Source organism: Xenopus laevis, chromosome 2S (assembly GCF_017654675.1).
Source record: "Xenopus laevis strain J_2021 chromosome 2S, Xenopus_laevis_v10.1, whole genome shotgun sequence".
NCBI lineage: Eukaryota > Metazoa > Chordata > Amphibia > Anura > Pipidae > Xenopus > Xenopus laevis.
This window is the reverse complement of record NC_054374.1, coordinates 4429671-4446301: the sequence shown is the minus strand read 5'-3', so window position 1 is coordinate 4446301 and position 16631 is coordinate 4429671. Positions and strand designations below refer to the sequence as shown.

The window sequence follows — 16631 nt, the reverse complement described above, 5'->3', positions numbered from 1 at the left end:
TCTGAAATGACATGGGGCTAGACATGTTGTTAGTTTCCCAGGTGCTCTCAGTCATGTGACTTGTGCTCTAATAAACTTCAGTCACTCTTTACTGCTATACTGCAAGTTGGAGTAATATCAGCCCCTCCCCCCTATCAACGGAACAATGAGAAGTTAACCAATAAACAGTCTCTTGACACAATGTAACAGCTCCCTGAGAATAGCACTCAGTAGTAAAATTCCACGTCCCACTGTGACTCTTCCAGTTACATTGATTAGAAAAAAACTATAGCTTATCTGAAAGTAGTTCTATTGTGAAGTGCTGGCTCTTTCTGAAAGCATGGAATCAGGCACAATGACCTTAGATTGCTGCCTACACATCAAAATACACTTGTTGGTTCAGCGATAAAATTTTATGTGGTACAGTGAATTATTTGTGATGTAAATAGTGTGATTTAGAAATTAAATCTTCACCATAGAAATCATAACAAAATCTCTTGTTTAGCTATTCATCTTATTTTAATAATCTTTATTTTCTTTATTTTTATTATATCTGTAAATCTCATTATACTTCTTAGAATCCTCAACCAAGAGTAGAACCAGTATTCTTTCAAGTTTCCAAGTCCTTCACATCAAGTGGTATGGAATTAGCTACGTACAGGTGGTTTGAGATGTCAACAAAGAGAAATAGTTTAGAACCACAAAAGGCGCCTTCTCTTTTCACCTCCATTATAGCGGCAGGCGCCTGTCAGGTTGTTAAACATCACTGACCCAACATGCTGACAAAAGCACAATCAGTACAGAGTAACTGTCAAAATCTAGGGGAAATGAATATAAAAATATAATACATTATAAAAGAAGCCAGATAGAGATAGAGGAATTTAATATTAATACTGATGTGCCAGCCTGATATTTTATGATATATTCTCTGTCCATGGGCTTGTCCGGATCTGTTTAGTTTAGATCAGACAGAACATGTGATTATTATTCATTTACATCTTTGCTTCTTCCATTAATTAATATTTCTTCATCTCACCCGTCCTCATCTCTTGCCTGGAGTTGTCATTTCTAAACATAGGATGGGAATAAATGATCCCTCTCTGTTTCTCCACCAGTGGCAGCAGAATTCAATTCTTGCTCTATCCCCAAAAAGAAATGTAGAGAGGTGCAGGGAACACTTGTGACAGGCTCCAGATTTTGGTTTGAAGGCTGAGCTAAGGTTAAACACTACAAGGTTACAGCAAAAGGGTTTTCATTATAGTTCTCTCTTCGTTTCATGGTAAAGAAGTTATGATACACAAGTCCTATTAAATTTGCTCTTTTTTGAATTGAAAAAAATGCAATAAAGCAGCTAATTGTGTTATTAGTAAGTGATTATCGCATGGCAGGAGAAATCTATTGAATACATTACACAGAACGTTATCACAGCTCTATAACAAATATTACAGCACATTACATATCCTTTATACTGACTCGGCATCTCCAGGACTCTTTCACTGCCACTGGGTGGAATGTGTCGTTTATTGGATGTTCCTGCCAATGATACGCTGTTAAAGCAGCAGCTCAGTCACAATATCCATTTACAGAGATATTGTACTGAACCATTGCCGAATTTGAAACCACTGAATAGCTCTTCATGCTGAGTGAAACAATGGTATGCCAATGGCTTCAATGAAAATGAACTGAACGCCAACAAGATTCTGCCATCTACAATTATAATTTGACCACTGGGCACTGTTTCATTGGTAACTATGGGTTATATGTGTTTTACTTGCATGTATTAAAGAGTATGGCAGGCCCACTCTTATTAATTAATTAAACAATATGCAAATGAATACAAGAAGCGTTGAAGAAGAGAAAATGTACAGAATGAAAGGGGCTCAGGGAGGAAATGTACGGAGCAGTAGCATTCTACATGATAACGTTCCATCAACTCACTCACCCCTTTATTAATAATATGCTCAACCGCTTAAATTCTGTCAGGTGGAAAAGATGGCATCTTACCATAATCACATGCATCAACAGTAAATATCTGAACACCAGAAAAGAGTAAGCCCAATGGAAATCATAAATCAAGGCTTTAAACCAATAACTTCCTTGTTAACTCCTGTAGCTTCTCAAGGGTGCAAATAGTAAGTTGCCAACCTGGTGTCATGTCTAGGTCCAATTCTCACTCTTCACATACATCGAGGGTTGTATTTAGGTCCAGTGTTGCCCAGGCACTGCACCTCAACCCACTCTCTCAGCCCTTGAACTTGCTGTACTGCACATGCCCATTTTCTTAACGTATCTCAAGCAGCAGATTTGTGGAAGGGCCACCAAAGCCGGGCCTAAGGCGGCAGGATTTTAGAGGGCGGCATGTTGCCCAACCACAACCACATTGTTTCAGAAACACTGTGGATGAGCAGGAGATAAAATAGATTTTTAAATTTCGCATGCGCCAATCCCCATTGCTCAAGTCCAGACAATGAAAATTTGCTCAAATAAAAGGGAGAAGACAGGGGGGACCCTTAAGGGCACCCAGGGCAGCAGCCTGCAAGTTACCAGGGGTGGCAAAAAAACACTCCTGTTAACTTTAAGAGCTAAAATTCTGTTTTTAAATCAAAAATTGAATCTCTGCTAATGCATTCACACACGAGATGAGGCCCTTCCCGTGGTTCGCTCCAGCGTGTGGAACAGCAAGAGTTTGGTGCGATAGTGGGGGGCACCAGAAAGGCAGTCTCAGGGCAGCAAGGACCCCTGGAATACTGCTGCCCCCACCCATCAGCTTCGCTGCTGGATTTAGTTGCAAATATCCAGCAGCAGTGGGGGAGGTTGGGAGAGTGCCTACATGGTAAATACAGTCCTGTTCGTATTCCTCCTACTGGGCCCCTTCGATCACTTTGGTGCAAGGCCTGACCCCTGCCACACCCCAAACCTTTGTTCTCCTATCACTGTCTACTACCCCTAAAGAGTCCCCTACAATACCAATATTAGCCTCAGGTGATCCTGGTCCTCCCCCCCCCCTTCTTATGGAGGACAAAATGGAGCCAAGGTAAAAATGGTCTTATAATGCTAATTCCTTCCTCTTTTAGCCTTTCATAGCTCTTCTGCTCATACTAGTAAAGTCTAAATAATGAAGTAGGTAGAAATGTTGTAGATGATGTTTTGTGCTTCTGTACCAGCCCAAGGCAACCACAGCCCTTTAGCAGTAAAGATCTGTGTCTCCAAAGATGCCCCAGTAGCTCCCCATCTTCTTTTCTGCTGATTCACTGATTCACATGCTCTGTGCTGTTGTCACTTACTGAGCTTAGGGAGCCACTCACAATATACAGTACACAAAGAATAGAAATGTCACAATATAAGGCTGATTAGTAATTAATACACATAATTACTACATGGCAGCACAGAAACCAGTGCAATTAGCATCAGAATTGAATAATCAGCAAACCTGTAGCATCAGCTTATATTACAGCCAGGGAAGCTCATTTTCTGCTGGATAATTAGTGACGAGCCCTAAGCTTAGCTTCTCAACAGCCAATCAGAGCCCACTGAGCATGTGAGTGTCACAGACACTTTCCAAGATGGTGACCCCCTGTGACAAGTTTGAAGTCCTGGATCATTGCTGCTATTGACAAGCTCAAACTTTAGCCTCGTGCAATAAGTTCACTATAGAAAATAGGACATTTTTAACCATATTCATTTTTAGGGTTTAGTTCTCTTTTAATTATAAGCATTATATTCAGTTTATATGTATGTATTACTGTGGTACAGATGGATTCTACAGAACCCCAGAGACACAAATTAGACAGAGCAAATAAATAACACACAATTTAACTATAGCTATATATATTTGTCCATTTCTTTTTCTGTAAATGCTGGTTTGTATAGTGTAGTTTTTCTTATGAGAGCTTCTGTGTTCCTTTCAAAATCGAATCACCCTTTGAAGAAAAGCCAAAACCTCAAGAGGTGATAATAGATTTGCCCTCCTCTGATTTATAAGCATATGTTGCTTGTTCATGTGAGTGAGTGCAAAGCATGGCTGCGTGGGTATTTTTTCCCTACAGAAAATAGGTTGTGCTCTACAGTTTGAAGAAGAAAGGAATATGAATGAGTTGTTGAGTGGCTACTGAAAGGCTTCCCTGCTAAGAATTTTCCTATTTGGAGATTTAAGTAAAGGTACCACAGTGCCTCAATAGTCTGATAATGATACAGCATTCAAGACTGGACTGCAAAGCCAAATTAAATTTGAATGGCTACCTTTATTACGTCTCAACGAGATAGAATATTGTACACAGATACTTCAAATGACAGGGACTATTTTGAATCTTTCCTTCAGTGATGAGCGAGAACTGGATTCACTTTGTGTGAAATCGTTGTGTTGGCCAGTGAGTACCAAACACAAAGACAGGAGGAAATGCTGGGCAGATGGTCGGTGTCGGACTGGAATGTCCAGGCCTTCTCAGCCACATAGGACCTCACACCAACACGAATCCCTGCTTTCCAATGCATACCTTGGAGCCATGCAATTAAATTCATCCCAGAGCAAGCAGCAGGTCTGGGGTAGAGGGGCCCACGAGGGCCGGGGTAAAACAGGTTTTCTCCCGGGCCTGCCTGTCTGACATTGGTCATGGTCAACATGTGGCAACTAGTAGAGATGTGAGAATCTGCCCTGTTTCGCTTTGGGAAAAATTCACAAAACTCTGTGAAATATCGAAAAATTGCGAAACACATTGAAGTCAGTGGGTGTCAAAATAATGTTGATGCAAGACAATTATTATGCTAGACAATTTTTACATTTGTGACTTTTTGTCCAAATACATTAAAGTCAATCATTTTTGTAGCAGTTTCGGAGAAAGTGCGGAAATTTGCTGCAAATCCATGCCTGCCAGATAAATTCACCCATCACTAGCAACTAGAAGTAAGCAAGATTTGATCCGTAGTTTTGCTTCAATGGAAAACATTTTGCTAAATGCATTGCTGTCAATGAGCATATTTTTCACTGTGTTTTCAGTGGGCATTTTTTGGGGGTTTTGCCAAATGCATTGCAATCAGTGGGCGTTTTTTCTCATGCTTTTTTCTTGCATCAGATGCATGGGAATTAATGGACCTTTTTTCCTCAGGTTTTTTCTTGCACCAAATATGTTGGAGTCTGTTTTCCCAAGTAAAATGCAGTGGAGTCAATGGATTGATTTTCTCAAGACAGATTGAGAAAATGTTTGCCATTTGCTAAAACACAAACTGGCAGCTGTTTGGGCAGCTACACAGGCTATACAATCCATTATAGAGATCTGCCCTTCCAATTGGATTATTATTTAGCCTAGGTATTGTGAAGAAATCTCAGCAAACCAACCACTTTGTGAGGAATCTAGTTTTGGAGGCCATGTCACTGAAGGCAGCTGAAGGTTGATGCAAGTTCTTTATGGCAGAAGAGTATTGAGGTGCGTCTAGAATTCACCACTGAGCCCCCTGCTTCCACGTGAGCCTTCAAAAAGACTTATATCATCATCAAAAATTGGTTGCACAGTCACTCATTAGTGCTTATAAGGAAAATCCTTGATGGGGACTTTCCATAACTTTATAAATACAGTATAGGTGTGATTCAAATAATACTGTTTCCATTACAATGTAAGCATGCAAATATGTGGAATGTTCCAAATAGCCTTGTTGCTACAGCTTCCTACCTACCACCTGTTTTTATTCAATGTGTATACCTTCAGCTGTTCTTAAGGCCACCATATGCAGTCCAGTCTCCTACCCTTTTCCACCCAGCAAGCCACCGGCTCCTCAATCTAAGGTGCCATGCACTACCCAACATGGTCCATCTGCAGTTGAAATTCTCAAACCTGCCTGATCCCCAAAATAAAACAACCATGATTCATAGTTTAGGACCAAAAAGGTTAAAATTCCAATGTGGAGCATTACACAAATGGTCCGTTCAGAAAAAATGAAGGGTAATTGCAGATTTTCCAGTCTAGTAAATTTTCAGCCAAACAGTCACTTTTGTAAATGAAAATTCTTAAAAATTAAAATGCAAATTGGCCCATGTTCTGAAGCACTGTGTGTGATATATATGGCACAAACAGATATTTGACATTCATTTTCTCCCTTTCTCAAATTTTAATCCATAGCCCCTCTGGATATGGCTTCTATCTTCTTTACATCTAGTTTTCCTTTCATCCATTAAATGGCAGCTTTATGATAAATCTTCTGTTTGGTCTATTAAGTGTTTAGCTGGTAATTAACTAGGTTTTATCAGCCCAATGACATTGTTCTCATTGTCTTTCTTCTTCTCCTTTTGATGAATTTTCATATTGGTCTTATCTTTCTTGGCCAGATTGTTGATTATTGTTTTATTGCAGCCTGAGGATTGGCCACAATGATATTCTCACGTTCTACGATGGTGATGATTTGACGGCCCATGTCCTTGGTCGGTACACAGGGACACACAGTCACTTTAAACTCTACACGTCGATGGCAGATGTCATCATCCAGTTCCAGACAGACCCTGGAAGCAGTGTCTTTGGGTACCAACAGGGCTTCATCGTCCATTTTTTTGGTACGTCAGTTCTAGTAAAAAGTCTTAGTTGCTCCGCTTCTAAATTGCACCAGTAGAGTTATTCATAGGAACCAATCAGCGTTTTGCTGTCATCAATAAACTGCAAGTTAGAAAATAAAGACAAATTTCTGATTGGCTGCTTTGAAAAGAACATGTGGCAACTAGTAGCGATGAGCGAATTTGTCCCGTTTTTTCTTGGTGAAAAATCCATGAAAATTCACAACTATTTTTGTCACAGAAATTTTTCCGCAGCTAATTTTTGCAGCAGTTTCAGCAAAAGCGTGGAAATTTGCCGCAAATTCACCCATCTCTAGCAACTAGAAGTAGGCAAGGTTTGATCAGTAGTGATCGAATAGTAGTGAAACTTCCCTGCTTTGCTTCAATGGAAAACATTTTGCTAAATGCATTGCTGTCAATGAGCCAGTACAGTTATTCATAGGAACCAATCAGCATTTTGCTGTCATCAATAAACTGCAAGTTAGAAAATAAGGGCAAATTTCTGATTGGCTGCTTTGAATAGAATTAAGCAGCCATAATTTACACATATGGTAGAGGAGAAACTAATTTATTGACTCTGTTGAGTTGGTGTTATTAAGTCTGGTAGCAAAATTATTTTAGGGTCCTGAAGGGGAAGGTAATCTTTTTTGCATTTGCTATGTAGGGTAATTTGCTTACATTCAGTTGGCATATGTACAAAGTAGTGCATAAACACTATCTGAACTTATAACAATAAATATATTTTTAACAGACATACCTGATTCTACAGATTAAGGAAACTATGAAAGTCATATGAACCATTGCCCAGCCCTCCTTAGGCTCAGAGTGTAATGCAACCCCTACCTTATTCTCTTCCATTATTAAGTGGATTATTTCTAGAGAATCTGTGCACCACCCATGATGGAATGCAGAAAACTTCAAGTCCAAGAATCCATCACTTTATTGGGAAGTGGTTTGTATATGTAGCAGGGTTTCCTTTAAATTTATACATGGAATAAGGTATGTCTGTCAAACAAGAAAATGCAAATGTGTCCCATCATTGTGCATTCATTTTGTGCAGGGAAGTATCATGTTATCGCAACCCTTTGTAGGCAATGAAGACTTCAATATTTTCCTGGAGTCTGCAGCTATACAGTGTTGAATACTCCACCCCAAAAGATATTTCCATCCTCCAAATCTCAAACTGTCATCTAAACTCTTTAGAAACTTCGGTGCTTTTAAGTCAAGGATGTGTGAAGGGACATTCAACAGTCTAGCGGCTCAGTGAGCATGCAAGAGCAGAAAGAGCGACTTTTTACAGTGGAAGAAGCAATTAGTCAGGGGTCTCTGATGTGATTTCTTTCCAGACTGTGGACACTGGGATTTGTTCAACAGTTATTGAAAAAGTAAAGAGTTGACAGTTAACATTCACTTTAATATATTGATTTACCTTGCAGAGGTGCCAAGAAATGACACTTGTCCTGAGTTACCAGAGATCCCGAATGGGTGGAAAACCACCTCCCAGACAGAATTGGTGCATGGAACAGTCGTGACCTATCAGTGTTATCCTGGCTTTGAGGTGGTGGGAGCTGAGCTTCTTATGTGTCAGTGGGATCTTACGTGGAGTGGAGATTTGCCTACATGTGAAAGGGGTAAGAGCTGATGCCTGTGATACTATGTCAAGTCCTGCCAAGGATCAGTATTTCTATTAACATATATTGAATAGTCAGTGGAATACTCCATTACTGCATAGTATTCAGCATATTGTTAATTCTGGATTCATTAGTAAGGATATGTATAGATTAGTAAATTGACCCTATTTAAATCAACCATTGGTAAAAATTGTGTAGGTGAAGCAGCCATCCAACCATCTTCCCAGTGAGTCTGAACCAAGCCAGTCATTTAAGAAATAAAATATTTTCCCTTATTATACATTTTTTAGCCCTCCTACCTTTTACCTTCTACCTACAACTTCTACTTCTACCTTCTGCGTTCAACTTTTACTTCTACTTCTACCTTCAGCTTCTACTTCTACCTTCTACCTACAAATTCTACTTTTACCTTCTGCCGTTCAACTTCTACCTTCTACTTCCAACTTCTACTTCTACCTTCTACCTACAACTTCTACCTTTTGCCTTCAACTTCTACTTCTACCTTTTAGCCCTTTTAGCTTGTATTCAATATCACTGCATTAAATTGCACCTTCAAGCTGTGCCCAACTGCTTTTCTGCCTTTATAAGCATGGAAGGAAGTAGACGCACTCCCTAAAGATCTAAAGATGATGCCCCCAGTAGCTCCCTTTTCCACCTCTAATTGTTCAATCACATCCCCCTTGCTATTTTACTGGCCTCCTCCAAGTTCCACCTCCTCCCCACAGTGGAGCAAATGAGGTCCAAGATGGTCAACTACTGTGGACAACTTTCAATTCCTGATTTATTACTGCTCTAGGGCTGTTCAACCTCTCTGCTGCAACAGTAAGTTCAGTGACATTAATTTTTATGGTTTAGTTCTCCTTAATTTCAGTATGAAACAACCACTAATGAAACAACCCCGATGAGGCCTTAACCACCAATTCTGAAGCATTAAATTTGACCTCATATGCTGACAATATACAGGCAGGTATAATTGGGCAGTTTAGCTGGGCATTTTGCCAGGTCAGTTGGGGATGGGGATGGAATCCATTATCCCGTGAGGAAAGGTTGCAGCTGAGTAATTTTAATTAAGTTGTGTAAATTTTTCCAGATAACCTCATTGAGAAGTTATTCAATAAAGGGATTATAATATTTATTTATTCCTCTGCTCCTGAGTGTTTCCCTGTAGTCTTAGTTTCTATGTTTATGGAGCTTTGCAAAATTTAGCCTTTTGTGTTTCCATGGCAATACTACTTATGCCTTTTTCAACCCGACTCATCAAAAGGATCAAGTTTCTGTTCTTTCGGTAGTGAATTGTGTGCTGCCATGGCTGGATAAAGAGCTTTGAGGTTCAGAGATTGTATTATTCACAGCAGGTTCTTATACTGAATTAAAACTTTGCCTTTTTAAGTTAGTACTCTGTGCTGCTTATATATATATATACATATATATATATATATATATATATATATATATATATCGTTCGAAGCTGGTGCACTCTATGGTAATGCCTGGGTGCTGGTTATAAGCAGTAATCTGTAGCGCACAAAAGAACCGCACACACAGGACTTTATATTGAAAAATAAAAGTTGTTGGCTTTATTATGACGTTTCGGCTCCTAAACTCGAGCCGTCATGATGACGGCTCGAGTTTAGGAGCCGAAACGTCGTAATAAAGCCAACAATTTTTGTTTTTCATTATAAAGTCCTGTGTGTGCGGTTCTTTTGTGCGCTATATATATATATATATATATATATATATATATATATATATATATATATATATATATCTGTATTTAGCCATATCATAAGCAGAGTGTGGATTATTTCACTTGGGCTTAAGCAATTGTTTGTTTATGTGACCAACTTTAATATGGGCAGGACTAGAACTAACTAAGCTGTATAGTGGTAAAAGATGATGGATGTAGCGTACGGAACAGATATATATTTGAGCACCGTTATGTTGGACTGGACCAGTGGTTCCTCAGCACGATAAGCTCCACCAGCCTAGACCCACTCCTCCAATCGTGGGTAAGGGGCAAGAGGGCCCTGGTGGCTGTGAGGAGGGCCCTAGTGGGCCACCAATGCCCCACACTATTCTGAGCTGTTCACTGTTTTTCTGGCTACCCCCCCCCCCATCATGTGCAACACCACTTACACAGTCCAGATTTTGGATCTACTCTTTTCACCATGTGCACTGGTTCTAGGAAAAGGTTCTTCAATTATTCACTTCCCAGGGTCAGAAATAGGCCATGACTTCAGAAGAGGTAAGAGAAGAGGGTCTTATCCCTTCCACAACGGTCTACCCTAGGCACATGTCTCTTCTGTCTGCCCTTAGTTCTGGCCCTGAATGAAGTTAATGAAGCAAAGTGTCCAAAAATACAGTATTAAATCATGTTACCCAGGTGTAAATACTAGTCTTGCCCTGGAATTCCAGGTTCTCAACAGTATTAGTGACTTTGTAACTCAGTAATCAGGGCATCACCTCCTACCTGAGGACAAGGAAACTGGGCTTGGACTTCACTCTATGTGACAACGTGAACTCATAAAAATGTAAGAAAAAAATTACACTTATTGGCCGACAAAGCATGACCTGAAACATGCTGACCAGCTGTGATTTGATGGAATCCAAAAAATGGTCTTTAGAAACTGCTGCCCCAGAGCACCCAACAAGGGCAGCCATCATGATTACACAGCTTTGGTGAGGCAATTATTATTGGCTATGGCATGTTGAGTGAATGAATATAGATCTGGTTTCAGAACTGGATTTCTCTTGGTGGCCCTGGTGCACTCAAAGAACAAAGGGGACTTTTTAAAGCTGCTGTAAACACATTGCTACATGTTGGTTCAATGAAGACCAATTGAAAAGTTGCTAAGAATATGCAATTCTATAACAGACTAAAAGTTAACCTAAAAGAGAACCAGCTCTTTAAGACAAAGTCCCATGGATACTTCAGCAGAATGCAGGTGACTTAATTTGTTTTTCAGATAATTTCAGTTTTCCTTTATAAACATCGGTTTTACGCGTAATTAAAATATACACGACTATACATCAAATCAGTTCTGCATTTAAGTTCCATGATGTTCCAAGGAACGTTCTATTTTAGATCCCTGCCTCCTGCTAGACAGAGACAATGTGCGGCAGTCACTTGGGATATGTATGAGTTAACAGAATGTTTAATGAACACATCTGTGGATAAAATAAGACCTGAATGAAGCAAGGATGAAAGAGAAATCTACCAGCTAATTAGGCTGCCTGAGTGTTATAATTGGTCTCATCTAACTGGAAATGTGCTTTCCACCCACCTAACCCTCTCCTACACTCCTTATTCACTCCTACCCATTCTAATGATTGGAGTTTGCCGTACATGCTCAGCCTCTGTATTTGCGTTGTACCATGAACACTGCATCATAACGAGGCCTGTCAGTTTTTAAAAACAAGAGTAAGACACTAAACTAAAAATTCTATAGAGGGTAGTTATTTTGCCACTAATTAAATCTCAGTAGATAAATTAAACATGGCATTTTCCTGTAGCTGCAATTATTTAAAAACAAAAAAGGTTGGGTGTTTCTACTTTTTTTTATTCTGTTAAGTTCTCTCAAGTTTTTGCTGGTTTCAAACTGCAACCAAAATGTCTAGTTACTTCTATTCAGTAGAAGAAGATGGAGAAGATGAGTAAAGGGGGGATTATCCCTGTTTGTAATGAAAGGGATATACAGTGCCGGGCCAAGTCGGGCAGGCGCCCCAGGCAACCTGGCCAACTATGTCGCCCCCCTGCTGTATTGAAGAGCGCATGCGTCGATGATGCGCGATTGCGCCGATGGTGCGCGAATGTGCATTCGCCAATGACGCTACTGCGCCGATGACACACGAACGTGCCCAGAGGACGTGCGCATGCGCAGAGGACGCGCACACTCGCAAGCGGAGAAAAACTTCTGCCACAGCTTCTGCAACTAGGGGTAGGCGTCGGAAGAGGTACGTGCCTGACGCCCCTCCATCTTTGCACCGTAGGCACGTGCCTCTTCTGCCTACCCCTAGTTCCGGCCCTGGTGATATATTACTTTTCTAACATATGACAAGTCCAGTTCCTTCTAAAACACAATAATATAGTGATTAAGGTGTGCTGCCAAAACAATGGTGATGAGTTGTAAAACGGGCAAAAAAAAGAGCCGGCTAGAAGACAGAAGTAAAAATCTAATTTAAAAACATCAAGAGCTAACAAAGCAGGAGGAATGTGGTCCAAACAGCAGAAGAACAGAAATAACAATATAAGGGGCAGCAAGGGTTGGTCTAAGGCAGGGGTCTCCAAACTTTTTGTTGACCTGTGAGCCACATTCAAATGTAAAAAGTTGGGGAGCAACATAAGCACAGGGGGACCAAATTTGGCATGTGATTGACCAATTGGTAGCCCCTTGGACTTGCAGCCTACAGGAGATTCTGTTTGGCAGTAGACATGTTTTTTATGCAACTAAAGTTTGCCTTTAAGCCTGGAATTCCAAGAGAAACATCTGCTTTGAGGCCACTGAGAGCAATAGCCAAGAGGTTGGAGAGCAACATATTGCTCACGAGCCACTGGTTCAGAATCATTGGTCTAAGGACTAGCCAGAAAATGTTTATACATAAAAACACTGAGAAGATTACACAATGTCCTGTGATCCATAAGCCTTCCACTTAGCCAGGAACTGGCTGGAAAACTCTACAAACATGATTTTATGTTAATAAACAAGAACTGGATTAAGCAAGAAAGTCAAATGAAAATGCTGTATGAAGTATTTACGTTCCTGGTTCACCTGCTCCTTCCCCTGGCTGTAATGAAAATTGCCGGCGGGAATGAAACTCGGGGTGCTTCATTTTCCAGAGCAGCCTGAAGTTGCCTCACAAGGAAACTTCGGACGACTTCCGAAAATGAATCTCTCCGATTGCCATCCCGCCGTGGATTTTCATTCTAGCCATCGGGAAGGCAGTTTGGGGAGATTAGTCGCCCCAAAGAAGAGGAGATTTGTTGCCGGGCGACTAATCTCCCCGAATCTGATCTGAATTTATTTAACAGAATTCCTTATACAATAACTGTGATTCTTACATATAGAGGCACATTTATCAAGGGTAGAATTTCGAATTCATGTGAGTTTTTTTTTTAAACTCCCATAAATTCAAATTTGTACTAGAATTTATTATTAAAATCCAATGAATTTTAACAACCCAAAAACTCGATTCGAATTCGAATCAAATTCGATCAAACTCGATTTGATTTTTTTTCTCCGAAAAAAACGTGAATGTCAGGAAGGCTGCAAACATCTTCAAATTGATCCCTGGACCTGTCCCAATAACTCAAACAGCAATTTGGCAGGTTTTAGGTGGCGAATAGTCGAATTCGAATTCAGAGTATGAAAAATCATGAAAATCTAACTTGAATTTATAAAAAAAACTCAAATCAAGTTTGGATAACTGCCTAGCTGAATTTGACAGTTTTGACCATAAAAAAAAAAATAATAATTAAATTTGAGTTTGAATTCAACTTTTCAATTCGACTCTTAAAGGACAAGGAAAGGCAAAACAATAAAATCCCATTTTTACTTTCTTAAATGAAAAAGAAACCTATCTCCAATATACTTTAATTAAAAAATGTGTACCGTTTTTATAAGAAACCTGACTGTATGCAGTGAAATTCTCCCTTCATTTACTGCTGTGGATAGGAATTGTCAGACGGTCCCTAACTGCTCTGCAGGGAAACAATCATACTTATGAACAGCAGGGGGAGCCCCCGCCTTACTTCCCAGCCATGCAGAACTCAAGCAGCTTTGTTTATGACGATCCCTAAGCAGCCCAGACCACACTGAGCATGTGCACAGTCTTGGTCTTGCAAAGATGTATAACAAAGTTACAAGATGGTGACCCCCTGTGGCCAACTTTGAAAGCATAAATCATTTGTTTGATTAGGCTTGTGGTGCAGTAAGTTCATGTTTATATTTAGTACAAAATACAGCATTTCTAGCCACATTCTATTTTACACTTTCCAAATCTGTCCCTTGCTGTTCTGAAGTTCCTGAAAAAGAGGTAGTGAGACTGTAACACCCAGTCAGGGACACTTTTAGGACAGGACAGACAATTCATAAGCTGATGGCCCATTCCATAAAGAGTGGTATATGTTCACAGTCCATATAACTTCTCTTATAGCCACATTCAGGGTCAGACTAGGGCAGCGAGACTCCGGGACACTTGTTGGGCCTCCAGACCCTCTCCGTTGCTGGAAACCAATGAACTCCCTACATAGCCGGATTGTGGCTACAAAAAACATAATGTACACAGAGGGCAAAGGGGGATTACGGCTGGGGAAGGGGGAGCTCCTGAGGTGACAGCCCCGGGCGGGCACTGGACCCCCAGTCCAGGCTACATTATGATTTTCTACAGGATAGAAAATACGTCTGAAAATGGCAGATATCCTTATGATCTATAAAAAATAAATACCAACTGAAAGGTTTCTAAGAGTAGGGTATTCTATAACATGCAATAGTTGGTTGAACTTCCCCTTTAACAAACAAATTCTCACCTGTTTGTGAGTTACAGCTTCTATCATATAACAATATGCAGACTTTTTTTTCCTTTCCCATGGACTTTCAGAAATCCATTATCTTATTAGACAGTAATTGTCAGTTGCAGCTCTTTGGCTAATGACAACATTATAATTACTCTGTAGAGAGAACAAAGGAGTGAACTTGGGGAGACAGAGATGAATGATAATTACAGCCTACATAGAAATCAGATAAGAAAAATATTTGAACGCATTTGGTTGCCATAGTGACAGAATTAGTAGGGATGGTGTAAATTCTTTGCTTAATACAAGTTTTGATGCACTTTTTTTTTTTTTGTACGGTCTGGACATTTCTGTGTTGCTGTAGATTGCTATAAATGAATTAAGATTTTATTACAAAGTATATTTTAATCATAATACAGGCATGGGATCCGTTATCCGGAAAGCTTCAAATTACGTCCCAATTTAATCCAAATAATCCAAATTTTTCTCTGTAACAATAAAGCAGTAGATTGAACATGATCCCAACTAAGATATAATTAATTCTTATTGGAGGCAAAACAAGCCTATTGGCTTTATTTAATGTTTATATGATTTTCTAGTACAAAAACATTTTAAATACAATCAATTAAAATCTATGCTGTTTTTGAAATCAAGTTTATGTTCACTATCCCTCTCTCAGCATCTGTTTCTCTTCATTCTCTCTTCATGCAGCAGTTGGGTGTCAGATATTCATTGACAGACCCAATATATCTTATAGGGGGGCTCCTTTCCCAGCAGATGAATTAGAGCTCACTCAAATAACTGATTCCAGTACAAACAAAATCTAACAAAATAACTGCCTTTTGCACAAATTCTGCATGTAGAGAGACATGGTGGGCAAATTTACTAAAGGGCGAAGTGACTAACGCGGGTGAAAATTCGCCAGTGTGACGTCATTTCGGTACTTCGCTGATTTAATAACTGTCGCCAGCATAACTTCGCTAGCGAAGGAGATAGACTCTAGCAGTACTGTGCACTCTAACACCTGGCGAATTTGCACTCTGATGAATGGACATAACTATGCAAATTCACTAAGATGCGGATTTTACTAGGGATGCACCAAATCCAGGATTCGGTTCGGGATTCAGCCAGGATTCGGCCTTTTTCAGCAGGGTTTCGGATTCGGCCGAATCCTTCTGCCTGGCCGAACCGAATCTGAATCCTAATTTGCATATGCAAATTAGGGGTGGGAGGGAAATCTCGTGACTTTTTGTCACAAAACAAGGAAGTAAGAAATGTTTTCCCCTTCCCACCCCTAATTTGCATATGCAAAGTAGGATTCGGATTCGGTTCGTTATTTGGCCAAATCTTTCACAAAGGATTCAGGGGGTCGGCCGAATCCAAAAAAGTGGATTCGGTGCATCCCTAGATTTTACTGAACGTTACCTCTTGCACCAGACTTGCCTTTGCCACCTCAGACCAGGGAAGTGCAATAGATTAGATAGGACTTCCTCAAAAAATAGTAAAAAAAATTTCCCAAAAAACGCTAGCGGCTTTTCCTTTTTCAGGGTGATAGGTTGAAAAATACATTTCCTAACATATGGCACATAAACTATACACTGGGCTCATGTGTAGAGCAATATAACAACTCTATTTTATTTTATTATCCCTGGGCTTGTGTAATGTAATGTATATGCTGCAATATATACGTCCATTCAACTTTAACTTTCCGCCGTATGCAAATTAGCCAACGATAGCACAACTTCGCCAGCGTTCGGCACCCTGGACGCAACTTTGGATTTTAGTGAATTAGCATTGTCCTGGCGAATCTAGTTGCGCTGTGAGCGAAGCCGTCGCTGGGAGGTTAGTGAATTTGCCCCATGATATATGATGATTTTTTAGAGTGAGCTCTAATACATCTTCTAGGAAAGGAGCCCCCCTATAAGATATATTGGATGTAACTGTCAATGAATATCTGACACCCAACTGCTGCATG

General features: G+C 40.0%; 1 protein-coding gene across 1 annotated transcript in view; it reads left to right on the top strand.

Moving 5' to 3' along the window:
• Positions 1-16631, top strand: part of LOC108709170 (seizure protein 6) — a 340196-nt gene that overhangs the window by 300473 nt on the left and 23092 nt on the right. Inside the window, exons 10-11 of the mRNA XM_018248783.2 lie at positions 6321-6517; positions 7951-8145. Coding sequence (XP_018104272.2) covers positions 6321-6517; positions 7951-8145 — 392 coding nt within the window. The remainder of the gene's footprint in view (positions 1-6320; positions 6518-7950; positions 8146-16631) is intronic.